The 17,825-nt window shown below is 39.8% G+C and overlaps 2 protein-coding genes across 2 annotated transcripts in view; one reads left to right on the plus strand and one right to left on the minus strand.

The window, feature by feature from the left end:
• The window catches only part of metap1 (methionyl aminopeptidase 1), a 114,388-nt gene extending 111,675 nt beyond the window's left edge, over positions 1–2,713 (minus strand). The window contains exon 1 of the mRNA XM_084310146.1: positions 2,570–2,713. Coding sequence (XP_084166272.1) covers positions 2,570–2,683 — 114 coding nt within the window. The 5' untranslated portion in view covers positions 2,684–2,713. The remainder of the gene's footprint in view (positions 1–2,569) is intronic.
• A 1,097-nt stretch (positions 2,714–3,810) lies between these two features.
• eif4eb (eukaryotic translation initiation factor 4eb) overlaps positions 3,811–17,825 on the plus strand; it is a 36,307-nt gene continuing 22,292 nt past the window's right edge. The window contains exons 1-4 of the mRNA XM_084309874.1: positions 3,811–4,028; positions 6,157–6,296; positions 17,512–17,607; positions 17,754–17,817. Coding sequence (XP_084166000.1) covers positions 4,011–4,028; positions 6,157–6,296; positions 17,512–17,607; positions 17,754–17,817 — 318 coding nt within the window. The 5' untranslated portion in view covers positions 3,811–4,010. The remainder of the gene's footprint in view (positions 4,029–6,156; positions 6,297–17,511; positions 17,608–17,753; positions 17,818–17,825) is intronic.

Consider the following 17,825-nt stretch of genomic DNA (forward strand, 5'->3'; position numbering starts at 1 on the left):
AGGAACAAAGTGCAATAAACAAAAAAGGATACATTCACTCATTTATTGATGAAAAACCAACATCAACACAATTTACCACCAAGAGTGGAGAGTTTCACAAAAAGATCGCAGAGTTTGTTAGCTTACATGCTAATGTCGTTGGGATTTACCATTATAATAGTTAGCATTGCGGCCAGCATACATAGCGTGCAAAGATCGCTGATTTATAGCAGTCTTGGTTAATGTCGTTATATCGTTTGTACTAGTAACGTTAACGTTAGCAGAATAGACACAACGAGAGTCTGGTTAATGTTGTTATTGATTGATTGATTGATTGAAAACTTCATTAACAGATTGCAGAATGCAGACCAGAAAAAGACTAAAAGGTCTAATATCTGGACGATACGTTTCGACCAAAAGTTTGTTACAATCATTTCATATAACGCACTGAACATTACAAGTAGATGTTATTTGTAACAAACTGATTGTTCATGTGTTGCTGATTAAATATATAAGCTAGCTACCGTATTTGTTTAACAGCTTAATGTTAGCTAAATCTTTGTGGACGTTTCATCGGGCACCTTTCATGTTATAAGCTCCATTCCATTTCGACAGCAACAAACGATTAATCTTTTAGACAATAAAAGGAGTCATTTTTAAAAACAATCCCATTTTTTTTTATTCCTCCAAATCTCCACTTGTGTTTACTCTGGCTTGCTCCAAGCCCTCACGGACATAGCTATGCTCACGGAGCTCTCATGCTGTACGCCAGCGGCCCCGCCTCCCCACACTGAGACAAACGGAGTACTACCTGCAGTGGAAAACGAACGAAGTACCAGGTACCAAAAGCTAGTAGAGTAGAGTCGAGTAGGTAGTATGCAATGGAAAAGAGGCATTTGCCTCTCTGCCAGAGAAGACTAACCCAATTTACCATACAGGATGCAGTGGTGAGTACCATATCTATCAGCAGTACAAAATCTGAGTGCAGAATGATTATGAGACCATAATCCAAGACAGATAGAAAAACTGCTACAACAACCGTCTTTGGAAATCATTCAGTTCCTGTACAAGATGACAATTTTTGCTGCAATTTTCTTGTAAGATTGTCTATATGGTATTTAAATTTACATGTATCATCAAGCCAGATGCCAGGATATGAGTTTTCTGTAACTCTTTCAACGTTTCAATGTCAGACCCATTCAAAGTAAATTTATGCAAATCATTGTCAGTATCAGTATCTCTGATACTATCATGAATTTAGTTTTGCAAATACAAGCTAATAATCATGTTTTGCAGAGCATTAAATGAGAGATGCAGGTTCTCAATGGCTAGTTGTACAGAGTCAGCAATACAGTAGTCATCTGTAAAAAGATGGACTTGACATCCACTTAAACATGAGACAATATCATTAATATAAATGGTAAATAAAAAAGGACCCAGGATTGATCCTTGCGGATGCCTTCAGTATCAATAGCTTTTGATGCTATAATGTAATGTTAGCTAGGTGACAAGCAGTTGAGTCTTTAGGCTACATTCTTTTGAAGTGTATTTTAAGCAACACCGGGTTTTGGAAAGGTTTCCAAACCATGGTGTAGCTAGAGCACACATAATAAATATAGCCCTACATGCCCATCCAGAATGTAAAGTTTTCAGATTGCATACACACAATCTGGATACAAAATACAGGTCTGAACACGGCCATTGTAACATCATTATTACAATGTTATGTTCTCAATATTCTAATCTCACATGTATGAATTAATCTCTGATGTAACCCATACCAGTCTTTCTGACATTGGGGTTCCAAGTCATTCTTAAGTTATTTTCTGCTAATTGACCACTGCCATAGGTTTCCATTGAATCTGAAAATGTACAGTATCATAAACACTACATAAACGCATGAAAGTCACTACATATGACTAAAATGCCATGCTAACATCTGAGGTGCATTTATTTTCCTGAAAACTTGCTGTATTGTGCCTTAATACAGTGTCAAATGGAAGAAGGGGATATCTTCCTCAGATACTGTATTATAGCACAAAGGCTAAACCTTTCAGAAATCAAGTGATACATACGATGTTTTAGTTTTAGTTCATGATGTGGTGTATAACAACATATTTCCAGAAACACTGGAAACCACTGGGCAGAAAATAACTAACGTTACCACCCCCCACCCCCCCCGCAGTAAGGGTAAATAGTATGAAATGTATCTGTATATGAAATGTATCTTTATATCAAGGCAAGAATGACTTGGAACCCATGTGTCAGACAGACTGGTTACCCAACCAGCTGAAGGTGTACCCCTTGGATTTAGTTACAGACAGTTAACGTTAACTTGCGTTTCGTATGATTACCGTTATGTACGAGGGAGTGAACATCTGACCTAAACGTTAACCCCGACAACGGTTTATTTATCTCACTGTCTATAACGTTATCGTTACCTGACATTTCACTCGCGCACACACACACCTAGCTAGTTAACTAACGTTAGCTAGCCCGTTTAGCTGCCTCGTGATGAGACACAGGGCCTCGTCATATATACGGTTTCAAACCGAGTTGAAACTGAACGAGTTTGAACAGTAAAATGTACCTGCGAGCAGAAGTAGGAACCCTCAATTGCAAGCTTGATGCAGGTTGGACATTGCAGTTTGGCGTCCTTATTACAGCCGTCTGTTTCGCATTGCCGTGCCTCGATACTCGCCATGCCTTCGTTTAGGGGAGGGGTTGAGTTGTGGAAGAATGCTGCCTTCAAATGGAACTCGTGAAGTCGAACACACTGTATGCTCGGCGTTCTAGTGGTTAAAGCGCTACTGTATAATTAAATATGGGTTAAAGTCGCGAGGACACCGTTGCTATGCAACTGGGCCATAGTATTGAAGCTAGATACACGGAACTCCCTAGCTACGTCCGTCATGTATGTTGTGTATGTCATAAATGTCACTATGAATTGAAAATGGGGGACCCTGATGTAAACAAGACAAACGTCTTTCTCTGGTCTGCATCCCCCTTAACAATTGTGTGTATTGAGCCGTACTGTATTGTACCCATCCTGCAATCTGTTAAATACAGTTTTTCATTCATTCATTCATTCATTCACCAGCTCTGTTGAAAAGTAGCATGAATGAACGAATGAAAACTTTGTTTAACATATCAGAATGGGTACAATACATTACGGCTCAATACACACAATTTTGTTAAGGGGATGCAGACCAGAGAAAGACGTTTGTATTGTTTACAGTACATCATCAGGGTCCCCCATTTTCAATTCATAGTGACATTTATGACATACACAACATAAATAAGACATCATGACATGTATCCCCATAGCAGACACGGAACTGTACGAAATTAATGGAGTGAGACGTACAATTTCGTATAGCACTGTAATAGTAGAGGGGGCTTATTTGATTGAGCAACATATTTGCCATATTTGGGGAAACATAATCCCATTTTAAACTCGGAATGTCATTCACTGGATATTTTTTAAAAGCAACTAACGATTTGGCTAACTATTTTTTTTCAGTGAGGACATCGTCTCATATTCATGTATTTCCTGTCTTCACTCTTCCTAAGAAAAAAAGATTAAAAAATAATAAGTTGTGAATAGACCACCGCAACACTTCCGGTATTTTGAGCTCATGTGAGGGAGTGGGGGACCGGCTTGCTTGGCATAAAGCTACACGCGGACCGGAAAGGAGCGCGTGAATTAATGTTGATTAGAGAGCCTCAGCCTTGACGTAAGTGGTTGTATCCGCTTCTAGGCTCTAATCGACAATTCATTCATTTTATTATAACCCCCGCGACCTCTCCCCCCTTCCACCTCACGAGCTCCATGTAACGCGGAAGTGCAGTGGTCTACAGTGGGTCGTTCATGATTCCCTCTGTAAACACGACCCCTTTCGAAGGCACCAGAACCCTCCTCCTCGCTGGTTCGCAGCAGCCAACGGGTTCACGCATGTCCAAAGTAGAACAGCTGTCACGTTGAACAGGTCGTCCAATGAATTTCAGCGTTCTAAACAGAGATTTGTGAGATGGCGACCGCCGAACCGGTGAGCACTTTCTCTTAAGAAAATATCCAAACATTTGCCGAGTTTGTTGCTGCAATTCCTGTATGGTGTCATATATATATAAACTTCTTACAACTTAACCATAACATCTCAAATGAAAACGTCACGTCGTCACAGTTATAAGTGACTGTTTTTGACCTCGTGTCATTTTTTCTCTCTGCCACGACCCCCTGTAAAAACGCTTGTGTGGAAGTCTCATAAGTTGGGCTGACGTTAGTTGGTAACTAGCTAGCTGGCTAACGACGCTAGCACGACCAAACGAGCCCCATTGCCGTTAGCTTGCTCTGAATGTGCAACAGCTGTTATCCATACTAGGGCGCGTCAACGAATGTTAGAATAACTTCAGGCCCCTTTAAATTAACTGATATGATCCAAGCTGATGGGGATAAACCAGCCACGTTATAATTTTGTTATGTATTATTTGCAATGCTAATCTACCAAACTTAACTTGTAAATTGGCTAAGCGTTGCCAATATCTGTTAGCTTAGTTCGTGACAGGAATAGTCAAAGTGCAATGGGATAGCTAGGTTAACGTCACTAGCCTAGCGAGCTTAACTTCTGTCTAACCGTATCATGCCAGCTAACAAACGTTAGATCACAACTTTATGGCACAGCAGAATGGCTAGTTAATACTAGCTATTAACATGTTCGTAATCATTGTAATAATAAGCCACAAAATAGTGATAGACATTTCAATAAAACGTTTTAATTGTGATTAAAACTGTTAACACTAGGTTTTCTTGAGGTCAGTGTAGCCCCAACAGTGCCTTTGGATATAGTGTTTTGATACTTGGACGGACATTAATCAAAATCCACAACTATTATCGGGCTTTCTCGTTGTGTTCTAAGGGCACATTCAGATCAGACAGGTACCCCTTCATTTGAATGGGCGTAATCGATCGATCACAGGGGATTGGCGAGGGGGGGGGGTCTCCATCTATTTTCTTGTTGATGGGCTTGAAAAAATTCTTGTCAATATTCATGAAGAGATCAAGATGTAAGCTTCAGTAAGAGGCCCTGATCAGATGATTCTCAAACTGTAAGGTTAGCGAATGTTAACATTGCATATTGCATACTGACTGATGATGCTTACTTAGCATGGTTTAAATGTTGGCAAGTGGCAACCCTTTTTCACAAGTTTTCCCCAAATCCTGTCCGAATGAATTAAAAGTTAATTTGTTCAAACTAGTTGTAATTAGTTGCTTTTAGTGATTACATTAATCTGGGACAGTGGAAAGCAGATTGTGAAATGAGTAGAAGGGCTAACTGCCCTTCAGCTCAGAAGTTTTAACACAGGCCTATTGGTTCAAACATTTAACATTTTACCAGGTTCAAACAATAGTTAACCAGCAACAGTATGTTTGCGCGATGCGCTAAATAAGGCTGTGCTACATTGATCAGTCAATGAACGGATAGTAAATTGGCAGAAGGTATTACTGTCTTTTAATTAGAACATAACGTGAACTCTTGTCTGTCCAACAAATGGATACTAGTCATTGAAAATGAATTAAAAACAGATGTAGATGGACATAGTAATCCTGGCCAGTCATATGCCACAGAACAGCCATCGCCCATTGAGAACATATTCCAATGATATAATCCACCAAATCACACCAAATCTTGTGTCTTGATATCAGGCAAACTTTAACATGAGTTTCCATGTTCACTTATCACCACTTTGAGACGACGGCCAACTTAACCGTACAACATCTCTATGAGTAACTTACAACCAAAACACAACGTGCCAACTTCCACATCAGGTTTTTTTCAAAATAAAATTCTGCACAAGTCCAAAACATACAGAAGCTATTGAAAAAGCTTTATTTTACACATTAACAACAAATTGATCAGTTCAACAGTTATCTAGTTTTTAGTGAAATATTGTTCATTTTCGAAAGAGTCCAAAAAAGCCTATTAAACTGCTCCAAACTATCGTAATTATATCGTCCTTTAAAAACCCACTATTGGTCGACCTCTACTCCAAAGCCACTATTGGGGCTAAGGTCAGTGCTCATTCAGCTTTCAACTGTGCACCCTTGAGCAATCACACACAAAAATACCACCATGCATCCCACTATGTCCTGATTTGCAACTGTCCACTGTTTTTCAGGAAGTCAACCCAAATCCATCCCAAATTGATGAAGATGGAGCCGAAGAGACCGGACTGGCAATTGAACCGGAGCTCGGGCCGGAGATCGGACAGGAGATTGTGAGCCCAGAAGGCTATATCAAACACCCCCTCCAGAACAAGTTAGTTTCCTTGGGTTTGGTATGAAATAACAGTGGTGGGAATCACCACCAGGGACTAGGGATGGCTGAACATCACTTATTCATTTCCAATACCGCTACCTCGAGCCCCCCCCCCCCTAAACATCCACAGAGCTTTTAATAATCAATTTTTATAGATGCACTTTGCTTAAGATAGCGATAGCCATATATAAAAACGTTATGCTAAAACTGTGAAAAAAATACTCCACTCCCCTAAAGGAGGCCCACAACATGACTGTTATATTAGACTTACCCAAATCAGCATTTAAAATGTAATTGTTATTAATCATGGAGTTCAGAGAGCATTCAATTAGAAGCATTAAATCACACAGCATTAAGCATTTGCACTCAAACTTTACATGGAGCACTTAGCCAGCAACAGAGGTTTTATGACTATAAAAGTAATTTAAGCTATGTTCAGTTCATAATTTTTACCTGTCAATATTAATGAGAAAATCCTTTATCATAGACATGAGCTCAAGATATATTTTGGATGCTTTAAAGAAAATAGGTAAAATATCTCAGAACTTTTGAGTGTCTGCCTCACAGGACATTTCCACAGATCCAGGCCAGGACGCGAGGGAACGCTGGCTTGGCTCAAACTCTGGGTGTTGTTGTCTGGACCTTGACTTGTTTGTCTCTGGTTTTCAAACAGGAAAATCATTTCTTGTAAACTTTTTCCACCTAAACAGTTCACTAAAATATGTTTCTGAAAACATTTTAGATGAGAAAGGCATTTGCATGATGTTAAAGTCAAGTTAACTTTATGCTAATGCAGCAAACGCACCACGCCACCCCTCACAACTCACCGCACTGCATCCATCATGTACCGCATCCATCATGCATCACACGGCCACATCTCGAGCTCTACATAGAACGTGTTTTGTATGCCCCCTTCCTCACAAAGGATGATGGTATTGTCTATCATCAGCTTTCGACATGTCCACACCAGTGTTTCCCATACGTTTACGTAGGCTCTACTTGGGGGTAGTAGAAAAAAAATCCTAATTCCATTTCATAATGCACACAGATCAGCGTGGATCTTACATTTTATAAGCTATGACTGTGACATCTAGCTATTCAGCCTGCGTTTGACATTGCTAGGCCTGCCGCGATAAGCAATAAATCGATTAATTGCTGCGATAATTAAAATGAATGCAATGATTTTGACGGGCGCGATTAATTGCTATTTGCGCGTTTGTTTTAATGAGGCGGAACCAGTGCCGCTTGTCAGTCACTGTCCGTGTTGGGAGGCGGGTCGCTGACGTTACTAGAGTACAGCACGGGAGCCCCGTGGGGCAACGCCACAGCTTAACTACATTTCTCAATAGTGTGGCTCCTTTTAACCAAGTAGCATTATTTGTAGTGTAACGTTAGCTATTTTTAGACCCAAGTAGTTACTCGCTACTGCCCGGAGAAACTGGACTGCTAAATAAAGATGAAAGATAGAGCTTTGATTCTCATTCCATGCTAACAACATTAGCTAACAAACGAAATACAACGTATAGCATAGCTACAAGTACAACACAGAATAACGTTAATACAATTACATGCATCATTGTTTACAATGAACGGGTGGGGCTGGTCAAAGGACTGGACACGGGGACAAGTTAAACACGAATTAATTTATTATAACACTCCGGTAGTTTCGAGTCGTGCTGCAGTGCCTACGCACCACAGCTATTCTATTATATACTGCTTTGACGCTTCCTCCTCATCGTTGATTGCCTGTAGTAGCTGCATCTAACGTTAGTAGCTAACGTTAAAACTAACCTAAAGTTAGTTGTTCACCAACAATCTCAACATTTGTTATTAGCTCAAAAACAACCGGACGAGACATGTTGTCGGCTCATATGTTCTGCTTAGGATAATCGCAACAATACTTCCGGTCCGGTCGGTGGGCTTCAAAATAAAAGTCTAAAACCGGAAAAGACGGAGCGGTGGGCTTCAAAATAAAAGTTTTGGGAAATAAATTTCTCAAAAAAAATTCTCTAACCGGTCGCAATAATATCGCTTATCGCGATATTTTCGGGGGCAATTAATCGCCCAGCAAAATGTGTTATCGTGGCAGGCCTAGACATTGCCCTGTGACAACTCCTCATGAGTTACTCCATTTTTGTGAAGCCACATAAACGCAGCACATTTATTTGCATGCAAATTCCCGCTAGTCTGAGTTATCCATTCTGCCGTTATCCATTCTGCCATTTTATCACCAATTTTCTATATTGAATAAAAAAATAAAATAAAATGTGTTTTTATTTTCTCTCCATGAAATTGTTCAATAACCTACCCCAAATCGCTCAGCTGCATCTCTACACCTTTTCCCCTCATTGAGATGCACGGATCTATGAATTTTCCAATTGGCAACAAGCACCCATTGATATTTTTTGGGAATTCCAAGTTGGCAGCCAAGACAGCTAAACACCTACTTAGCTTTCTGTGTATGCTGAAGCTAAAGCTGTCAAGTTACCACATATTGGACCACAATAGGTTTAGTCTCACATAGCCAGACCTCTTCTCCACACTACGTTAGTGCTGTGTTGGTGCTGGAGAGAGGTCTGGCTGAACCCATTATCATTCTGGTATAGGGGCGGAGAAACACTTTTTTGCCCTTGCAAAATAGTGTCGCAGAAGGGGAGGAGAATTCAGACTGAAATAGAAATAAATGCTTATACCCATAGTCTATATCTATCCAGTGAGTCGGACTATGATAGGATTGACCTATTAGTGACATCAAAATCATGCCTCAAAGAGGGTTTAACCATTAACAAAAACACGTTTTTGAGGGGAGGGGATGTTTTTAGACATCACCACGTTTTTTACATTATTGTTTTTAGATTTCTGTACATTTGAATGTTTTACATCACTTCATTTTCAAAACTGAATTCAAACTTGTAAATATGCAAAAAGAAAAATGGTTTAATATTGAGGCTGTTAAGACGGGTACATTCTGCCTTCAGTGTGGAATGCTGACTTACAGTAGGGTGTGTTGAATTTACATCCAAGCACTGCTGAGATAACCTTGCACAGAGAGGTGCAGCCTGTGGTCAAGAGATAGGAAATATGTTCTCATTGTGATAATCAGTATTTCCCCTACCATAGGCATTACTGGGCGCCCACCCACCTAACGGGAGGGGCCGCCCACTAATCGGCAGCTGTCAATTCTATATCTGGTCAAACATTCAAATACAACAGCTAAATTCTAGTCAATTCCATTGAATGAATGAAGATTGGTTAGAGTTGACTACTATAATTGGGCAGGTTCCATTCTTTTGTGTCAGCTCATTCTTGCTTTGGCACAGGCAAATATTCTGAAGAACGAACAAATTCCAGGGGACGATATAAATTAATTGGGGAGTGAGAGAGAGAGGAAAGACGATGATTCACTGAAAGAGGGGGAGTAAAGAAAACAAATGGAGAAAGTGAAAAGTGAATTAACTGGTAACAAGGGATGAGGAAGGATAGACCTCAGTGCTTATTATGTTGTAACAATGTCCCTATAATGCATAAAAACGTCTTAACCTCCGCATTGCAGACTTCAGCTATTACCATTCAGGAACTCCCCAGCTGTAAGACTGGAGGTAACAGAGCTATGGCTGTGTGGCCTCCTGGGCACTTGTCATTTAACCTATTAAGCCCTAGCCCTATTTTCTGAAAATCTGCCTACAAATACATACCTAAGTAAATGGAAGATTGCTCCACTTCTACAAGGTCCATTAGCATGTTCTTGGTATCTAGGGACATTTATGGATCTCAGGGAATTTATTCCCAGTGTCAGAAATAGTGTGTCTGTTACTAGGCTTGAGTAAATTGTGATGAAACAAAGGAGTTTTCTTTATGGTGAATAACACCATGCTAAAAATGACTAGACATGAAAAACTGAAATGAAAATGAATGAATAAAGGGAAGATGATTAAACAGAAGGTTTTGTAGATGCAGTACTGAATTCTGCCATTCGGACACATGCAATTTGAAATATGATTATAGAATATCAGGCCTATAAACTACCTTTTTTGCCACCGATCGTCTATGAGCCATATCGGCCGATACCGATACCGATCGTTTTTGGTTTTATAAAAAATAAAAAATATTATATACTTAAAAAAATATATATATATATTATATAATTATACTTGTAGTTGTATTATCTGCGAGACATCGCCACCACGCAACAAGTCAAAATGCTCGCTATCTCCACTGTCTGTGTGTATACTCTGCTTTGGTTAAATCACATTCAGCATGCCCTCAGCAGGGGCTCTGCAGATATACCCTACTCCCTCAGCTAGCCCCTTTCGTGACTGTGATGCAAGCCAGGGGCTCGAATACGCATCGAATCAATGTTATAAGACATTGATATCAGGTCCTCAGGAGCTATCTGTAGCTACTGCTAGCCGGCTAGATAATGTTAAGACAACGCCTCAGTGAACCAGGGTTAGAAATTAACTTTTTTTTTCAAGGGCTTTTTTTGCCCCCCTTAATTGATTTTCGGGGGCTTTTTTTTGTATTTCGGGGGCACTGCATTTTTATGATAAACGGTAGGTGTGGGACGGTTCACAAAATGGACGGTTCGGTTCGTATCACGGTTTTGGGGTCACGGTTTTCGGTTCGGTTCGATATACATTAATTCTTATAAAAAAAAATAAAAAAAAACTCAAATCTAAACATGCTTCTCATTTCTTCTCATTCACATATAAAAAAGGTTTACAGTGTTTACAGCCTTAAATAATGTTTGGCACACAAAGACCGAACTGACTGAAAAATATAGGCTACATTTGTCAAAGTATTAACTTAATGCAAACAAACAATATGCTCAGCCAGCACTAGACTTTCCTTTCTTTAATATAAACACAAAAAAACAATGTCAACCATATTTAAATTCCCTGATTGTCAGTTCTTAATGGAAAGATTCGTTTTCTGCTTGAAATTATTATGTATCTGTCTACATTTATTTAGACTAACATTATTTAAATATTGAGTGCAACTGTGGTGGATTACGTAATTCGTTGAGTTGGAACTATCTATGGGTTGGCGCCGGGTCCCCACGGACATTTTAGCGTGTGGCACCTTCAGCTCCGGTAACGTTAGGAGTAGTTCATAACATCAACAAGCAGCACGATAGCAGCAATAGTCCCGGTTGGAGTTAGTAAAACACAGTTGTATGTTAGCCTTCTTGGATGTTGAATAAACGCCTATCATTGTCTTTAAACACCCCGCCTCTCATTTCCTCCTCTGCTAGGCTGCTAGCTAGTAGCACTAGCTACGGTAACATTTAGTTGACTATTAGCTGGGGCTAGTGCTACCATAGTTCAACATGCGTTGTGTAGTACAAACTGCTAACGTTATGGCAAGATGTGTGTAGGCCTATGTAATGTTAATGGCTATGTTTTTAAAGTCGTAATGAAGATTGATTTATATTGTGCTTGCCATTTACACAAACTGACTAGCACCTGGCTGCAGTGCTAGTGCTGCTGCTGCCTGCAGCCAGTGCCCCCCTCTCCCGGCTCCGCCAAATGAAGTTTTTTATTTGCGCGTCATCTGAACCGTACGACACACAGACGCTCCATTACCGGATAAATATATATATATAATTGTAAACTGTCAGGGGCATTTTGTGCCCCCCTTAACTGATTTTCGAGGGCATTTTGTCCATTTTCAAGGGCATTATGCCCCAAGCCCCCGTTAATTTCGAACCCTGCAGTGAACTATTTAGTTTAATGGGATATTTCGTTTTGAACAGTGAGCTAACGTGAGCTACCGAGCTAACGGAGGTATCATGCACTACTAGACTATTGCTGGAGCATTTGTTGATATCAGGAGCTATCAGTAGCTAGCCGGCTAGATACCGTTAGACAATGCCTCATGTATTAAACTAAAAGTGAATAGTTACTTTAAACAGTAACGATAGCTAGGTAGTAGGCTTAGGCGGTATCCTTTTTTTCACACCGTCAAAACTTTATGACATAATACCCCGGTGTACGGTATATGACGGTATGACTTTCATTTTCATCAGCGGGGGGGGGGGGGGGGGGGGGCAACCCGTGTTACCAAGTAAACAAATCATCGTCAGCTCTCAGAATGGTAGTCAGAAGCCTGCACCGTTAGCATCTAGCCTAGCCATGGCAGACTATTGGGCTCGAAATTGCCTGGGTTTTGGTCATATGCTCCCGAAATGCTCTCGTTGTTTGGCTACTTCTATGTGCAGTGAAAACTACTCTAATGCTTTATAACCTAGTCATTGATTTAGTTCAGGGTAATCTAAGATTAGCCGCAGAGCTAACGCTAGTTAACGTGAGCTAACGCTAGTTAATCAAGCTCAGTAGCTCACAGAGAGAGATAAACAGCGGATAGGGGTGGACGGTATGGTCTAAAATGTATATCACGGTATAATTTGAAGCATAGACGGTAACGGTATATATCACGGTATCAGTGTTTCCGTTAGAATAATTTTTTTGCCTGATAGGCAGGCTATATAAATAATGACATCCTCAAGGCATGTAGATTTATAATATTTTAACTTAAAACTAGGCTACTTTTGCGTATACAGTTATTATATTCCAAATAAAATAAGTCCCGAGACTCCGTGCTGCTGCCGACTTTAAATCAAATGGGTGTCTGTGGGCAGTCGCCCGACATTAATAAACAGCAGTCTGTTATAATCACATTTTTATGAGCTAACGAATTCCGTTATATTGGACATTTGTATGAATTATATCAAGCGAAGAACTGAGAAATTTGGCAGAGAGAGACGGCAACATTATCGTGGGTTTGCGTGATGACTCCACCTCGCAACGACTTATTTGCAAAGAGTATGTCGCTGCAGAGCAGCAGATTCAGCTGTTTTAAGGCTCTATCTGGGGACCGCTCAACAGCGCCCCCTACCCAACAGCTGAATTGCCAATGGCTGAATTGGAGTACTGCACGGTGCCGGTACAGATGGGTGGGTTATGGTGGATTCTGCGGCTCTGCAGCTGCATATGCTTCTCGCAAAATCCAACATCCAGCTCGCGCTGCCCAGCCGTCAGAACACTACACATCATAATGTTCACAGCAAACTGTAGTTGATCACCAGGTATGTTTTATTAACGTAGAATAATTCATATAAGAAAAACGATAGGGAAATATCTTGCCTTTCTCCACTGGTTAAAAATGCCAGGAACTGAAATTGAAACTTGCTGTGCGCCGCGGTGATATGTGTTTATTATGAAATGACAATTGCGTGTTGACACGCCCACTGCGCGAAGCCTCCTAAATAACTTTTTCCAGTTTGCACATATCTATTATCTATGACTAATTCTATCTATTTTTAGGGGCAAATGCGAGTGAAATAGTCGCGCTGTGGTTACATGACGTCATTGCTATTTTAGAGCTGCTCTACCGGTTACAAGGTATAGTCAAAATCCATACCGTAGAGCAAATTCATACCGTTTATACCGGCTACATTTGGGGGGGGAAACGCAGCATTAATTCATACAGTCTGTAGAGATGGATTTATGGCGTGATGTCATTTGCAGTCCACCACCGGACCACTCTGGCTTAAGAGGTTAAGAGGTTAAACGCATCAACTCATCGGGCGAAATACAACCTAAATTTTTTTTCCTTAACGTCTTAAGAAGTGGGGCATGATTACATCTTTAAATCTTTCACATAATTGGTACTCTATGCTGCCCCGCTGGATAACTCTGCTTCCACACTGGGTATATCAAACGCACATCATTTTTTCCATGGTAAACATTCATCGGTTAATGCTCACATGATTTGCCGTCAGTTTGAAGCTGTTGGGGAAAATGTTAGCTTTTTGTTCATTTTTTTCCCCCTATAATTTTATTTTTTTTAAATCAACACTGCACATTCAATATTATCTCATTGATAGAGTAAAGCCCTATCCACATGGGTCCATTTCAAGCACCGATAGAGATTCAGAGCCAGGCTTATTTCCTAGCTTGTGAAAGGGATGACAAGGTCTGTGTGGACACCATGGCGTGGGTGAGCCGCTGCAGTGTGGACAGAGGCTAAAAGTGGACTTTGTGCTGAGAATATTTGAAAAGAGCCCTCTGCTCTTTGAAGACTATTTTCTCTGAAAACTCTAAACTTTCTCTGAAGAACTTAAACCATAATGTTTAATAAGTCATAGCTTTCAAATTATTAGCCAAGAGTAAAGACCCTAACCCTGTCAAAACAGCAGTCAAAATGTATATTTTCAGCACTACATTTCTTTACCAATGATTTTAAGTGTTATTAGTGAAATATGAGTTTATAGAAATGGACAACAGGGAGTAAATCAAATTCATGTTTAAAGGCTTTATTCATCCTACATCCGTGCAATTAATCGTTGTCGGACTTAGACAGCAGTCTGTTGTCCGGGCAAGATGAGCAGTGGCATGTTGGACGGGGGCAGCAATGGTTATGCATGAAGTGGTGCTGAAACTTCATAATTCTACATAATGAGTTATTTGTTTAGCAGGTGTCAAGTAATGCGGCTTGAAAAGATTTCAGTAAAAATATTTTTTTGCTTTAGTCAATGAGGGGTTGAAACCCTTTACCTGAGTGATGGTCAGCACAGCTTTCGGCGTCATCTATGCTATTCCTGTGTCAGTCTCCCTCCAAGTCCCATCCCTATTTCAGGAAAATAATTGATGTTGTCGTTTTTCATTGCTGTGCTGGACCTGTCATCACTGTAGTCTTTTGGAATTCTTTCATCTTTTGTAGTCAGTGTTGTGAGTCAGTATAGTACATACATGTTGCTGTAGGCTGAAGCAACTAGGGCTGTACCGAATGCTTCGAAGCTTCGATCATAATGTTGACATTCAAATTCAAAATCAACATTAGAAAAAAAAAATTTTTTATTTAAATCCTTTTTTTATACGTCTATTCAATCTGTTTAAACCAATGGGGTTTTTCTTCACAGTTGCAGATAAAGTTTAGGCTACACTAATATTATACTATAAGACGTCACCATCACTTTCATACCAACCGTGCCCTTATTGGATTATTTATATTTGATGAAACTGATGAGTTATATTCATTAAAGTTGATTTAATAAAAAAAAAAAAAAAACGAATTTAATCAGATTAATCACTTTATTCAAATTGAGGTTTAGTTAAAAAAAAAATAATCATCAAATTTCTTTTTACAGACATTCAAAGCTTCGTTCGAATACTTCAATAGAAGCTTTGAATGTTAAAAAATGACATTCGGTACAGCCCTAGAAGCAACACAGTTTTGCATGCTTTTTGGAGAAACCTGGTGTCCCTGTCTGCCCCGGTCTCTTTGGGGATTGCCTGGTAAATGGCTACATGCGACGGACTCAGATCATTGCCAGGTAACCAAATAAACGAAAATTGAAGCTTCAAATGTGCTCTGCAGTGTGGGGTGGAACAATATGCTTGTATAATCATGATATGGGGTTCACGATTCCATTTCAGCGACTTTGGGTCTTTGAAAAGCGCTATACAAAATAAATGAATTATTATTAGTGATGCATGATATATTGGCCGCCGATATAATATCGGCTGATATGGCCGTTTTTGTACACATCCGCATCGGTCCGATATCAAGATAGGGCCGATATAAAAGAGATGAATTGAAAATGGGGGACCCTGATGGAAACAAGACAAACGTCTTTCTCAGGTCTGCATCCCCTTAACAATTGTATGTATTGAGCCGTACTGTATTGTACCCATTCTGCAATCTGTTAAATAAAGTTGTCATTCATTCATTCAGATGACATTTTTAAATTTTGTGTTTTAAAAATGTTTTGGCCTTAAATAGTTTCAAAATATCAGTAATTTCTGAAAATAAGTTACAAAAGTAAAAAAATAAAATAATGTGTTTTGGAAAATAGCTATTTATTTGATTATCATAAAAAGTGTTTTCTATACAGAGATATCGACATCGGTAAATATCGGTATCGGCCAGAACAGCAATATTAATATCGGTATCGGCCACAATTTTCACATCGGTGCATCACTAATTATTATTATTATACAACCCCAAGACTTTAGCGGGAAACCCAAGGTGCTGCCACACTGATTTCCGTGTCGATGGAGTTCTCCATCTCATATCTGATCTCAGACCATTAACTACTCCCATGCCATTCTTGAAGGAGTTGACATTATAACATTAACAGATCTAAGTATTGCATCCAAAATGGTGATTGCGCCCTCTGTTGTACAAACTAATGGGCGACAGAGCTTCCCAGACGTAGAGGTCATTTTAAAATAAAAAGTAAAAGCATCTCATTTGTTGCTACAGAAGAATGAGATGTAGCTGATATATCGCGATACGTCTTTCTTCCCCACAATACTTTCAAGTTTTTATATCACCATGTATTGTATTTCGTTATATTGTCCCATCCCAAATGTGCCATCAAACACCACCACTGCTCTGCAGAGATGGCTTTACAAGATCAATAAAGAACTTGACACTTAACTGTAAGATGTTTTGACGCAATACAGTTCGCTGCTCTTGCCTCATCGTGGCTATGAGCAGCACAGAGGCAGAAGGGGGGTTACCTACCCTGACATGCTCCATGCTAAATCCACACCAAAACTACTGTATCTGTAATATCTGTATCACCCATTTTTAACAATACATATTTTCATTTTATTTTTGTATCCACGCCAAAAGAAAAACAACAAAGTGTTGCAGAGGACGGGCATTTCCATTGCCAAGAAAGTTGGTTTAAACAACACTGCTAGTGAAGCGGTTTTGTGTCCATATGTGAAGTATTTGTGAAGCTCTGTATTGATGCCTATTTCAATTAAAATGTTCTCAACACTCTTGGGGTTCTATTGCACCAGCTGGACGTTATAATGTTAGATGCCAGTGTTAAATTCAGCGCTTACCCACATCCAATGTTGTGTTTATATTTAGACTGCACATATTGCACCATCTTAAAATATGACTACTATGACTTAGCCAATCATAGAGACCTGCTGTGTCACTCTGACACTGTGTCCCTTTTCAATCTGAACCTCACAGTGAATGAGTACAACGGTGCCTCACAGTTAATTGAACACACGAGTGATGGAGCATGATTTATTGAACCGTGTTTGAGTCAACCCACCCCTACCCCTAGCCATAAGTTCCTCATTTGCTCAGAGGCTTATGGGCTGTTGATTACTTTTGTGTACTGTGTGTTTTAATTAGCTGCTTGTTTTCCTTATGCAAATCCCATCTCTGCTGTGCCCCACAACAGATGGTCTCTCTGGTTCTTCAAGAATGACAAGAGCAAAACATGGCAGGCCAACCTCCGACTCATCTCTAAATTTGACACCGTTGAGGATTTCTGGGCGTAAGAATCAAACTTTGTCTTTTGCTTAAATGAAGGAAAATGGCACGGGCCACTGATTTCTTATCACTAGTTTGTGTTTGGAGTGTTGATTATCAGCGATCTGTGAATAAGTATGTTTTCATTATGCAACGATCCTTTCATTTCAGTCTCTACAATCATATCCAGTTGTCAAGCAACCTCATGTCAGGCTGTGATTACTCCCTTTTTAAGGTAAGTGA

The sequence above is a fragment of the Notolepis coatsorum genome, assembly GCF_963971535.1.
Source record: "Notolepis coatsorum genome assembly, chromosome: 3".
NCBI lineage: Eukaryota > Metazoa > Chordata > Actinopteri > Aulopiformes > Paralepididae > Notolepis > Notolepis coatsorum.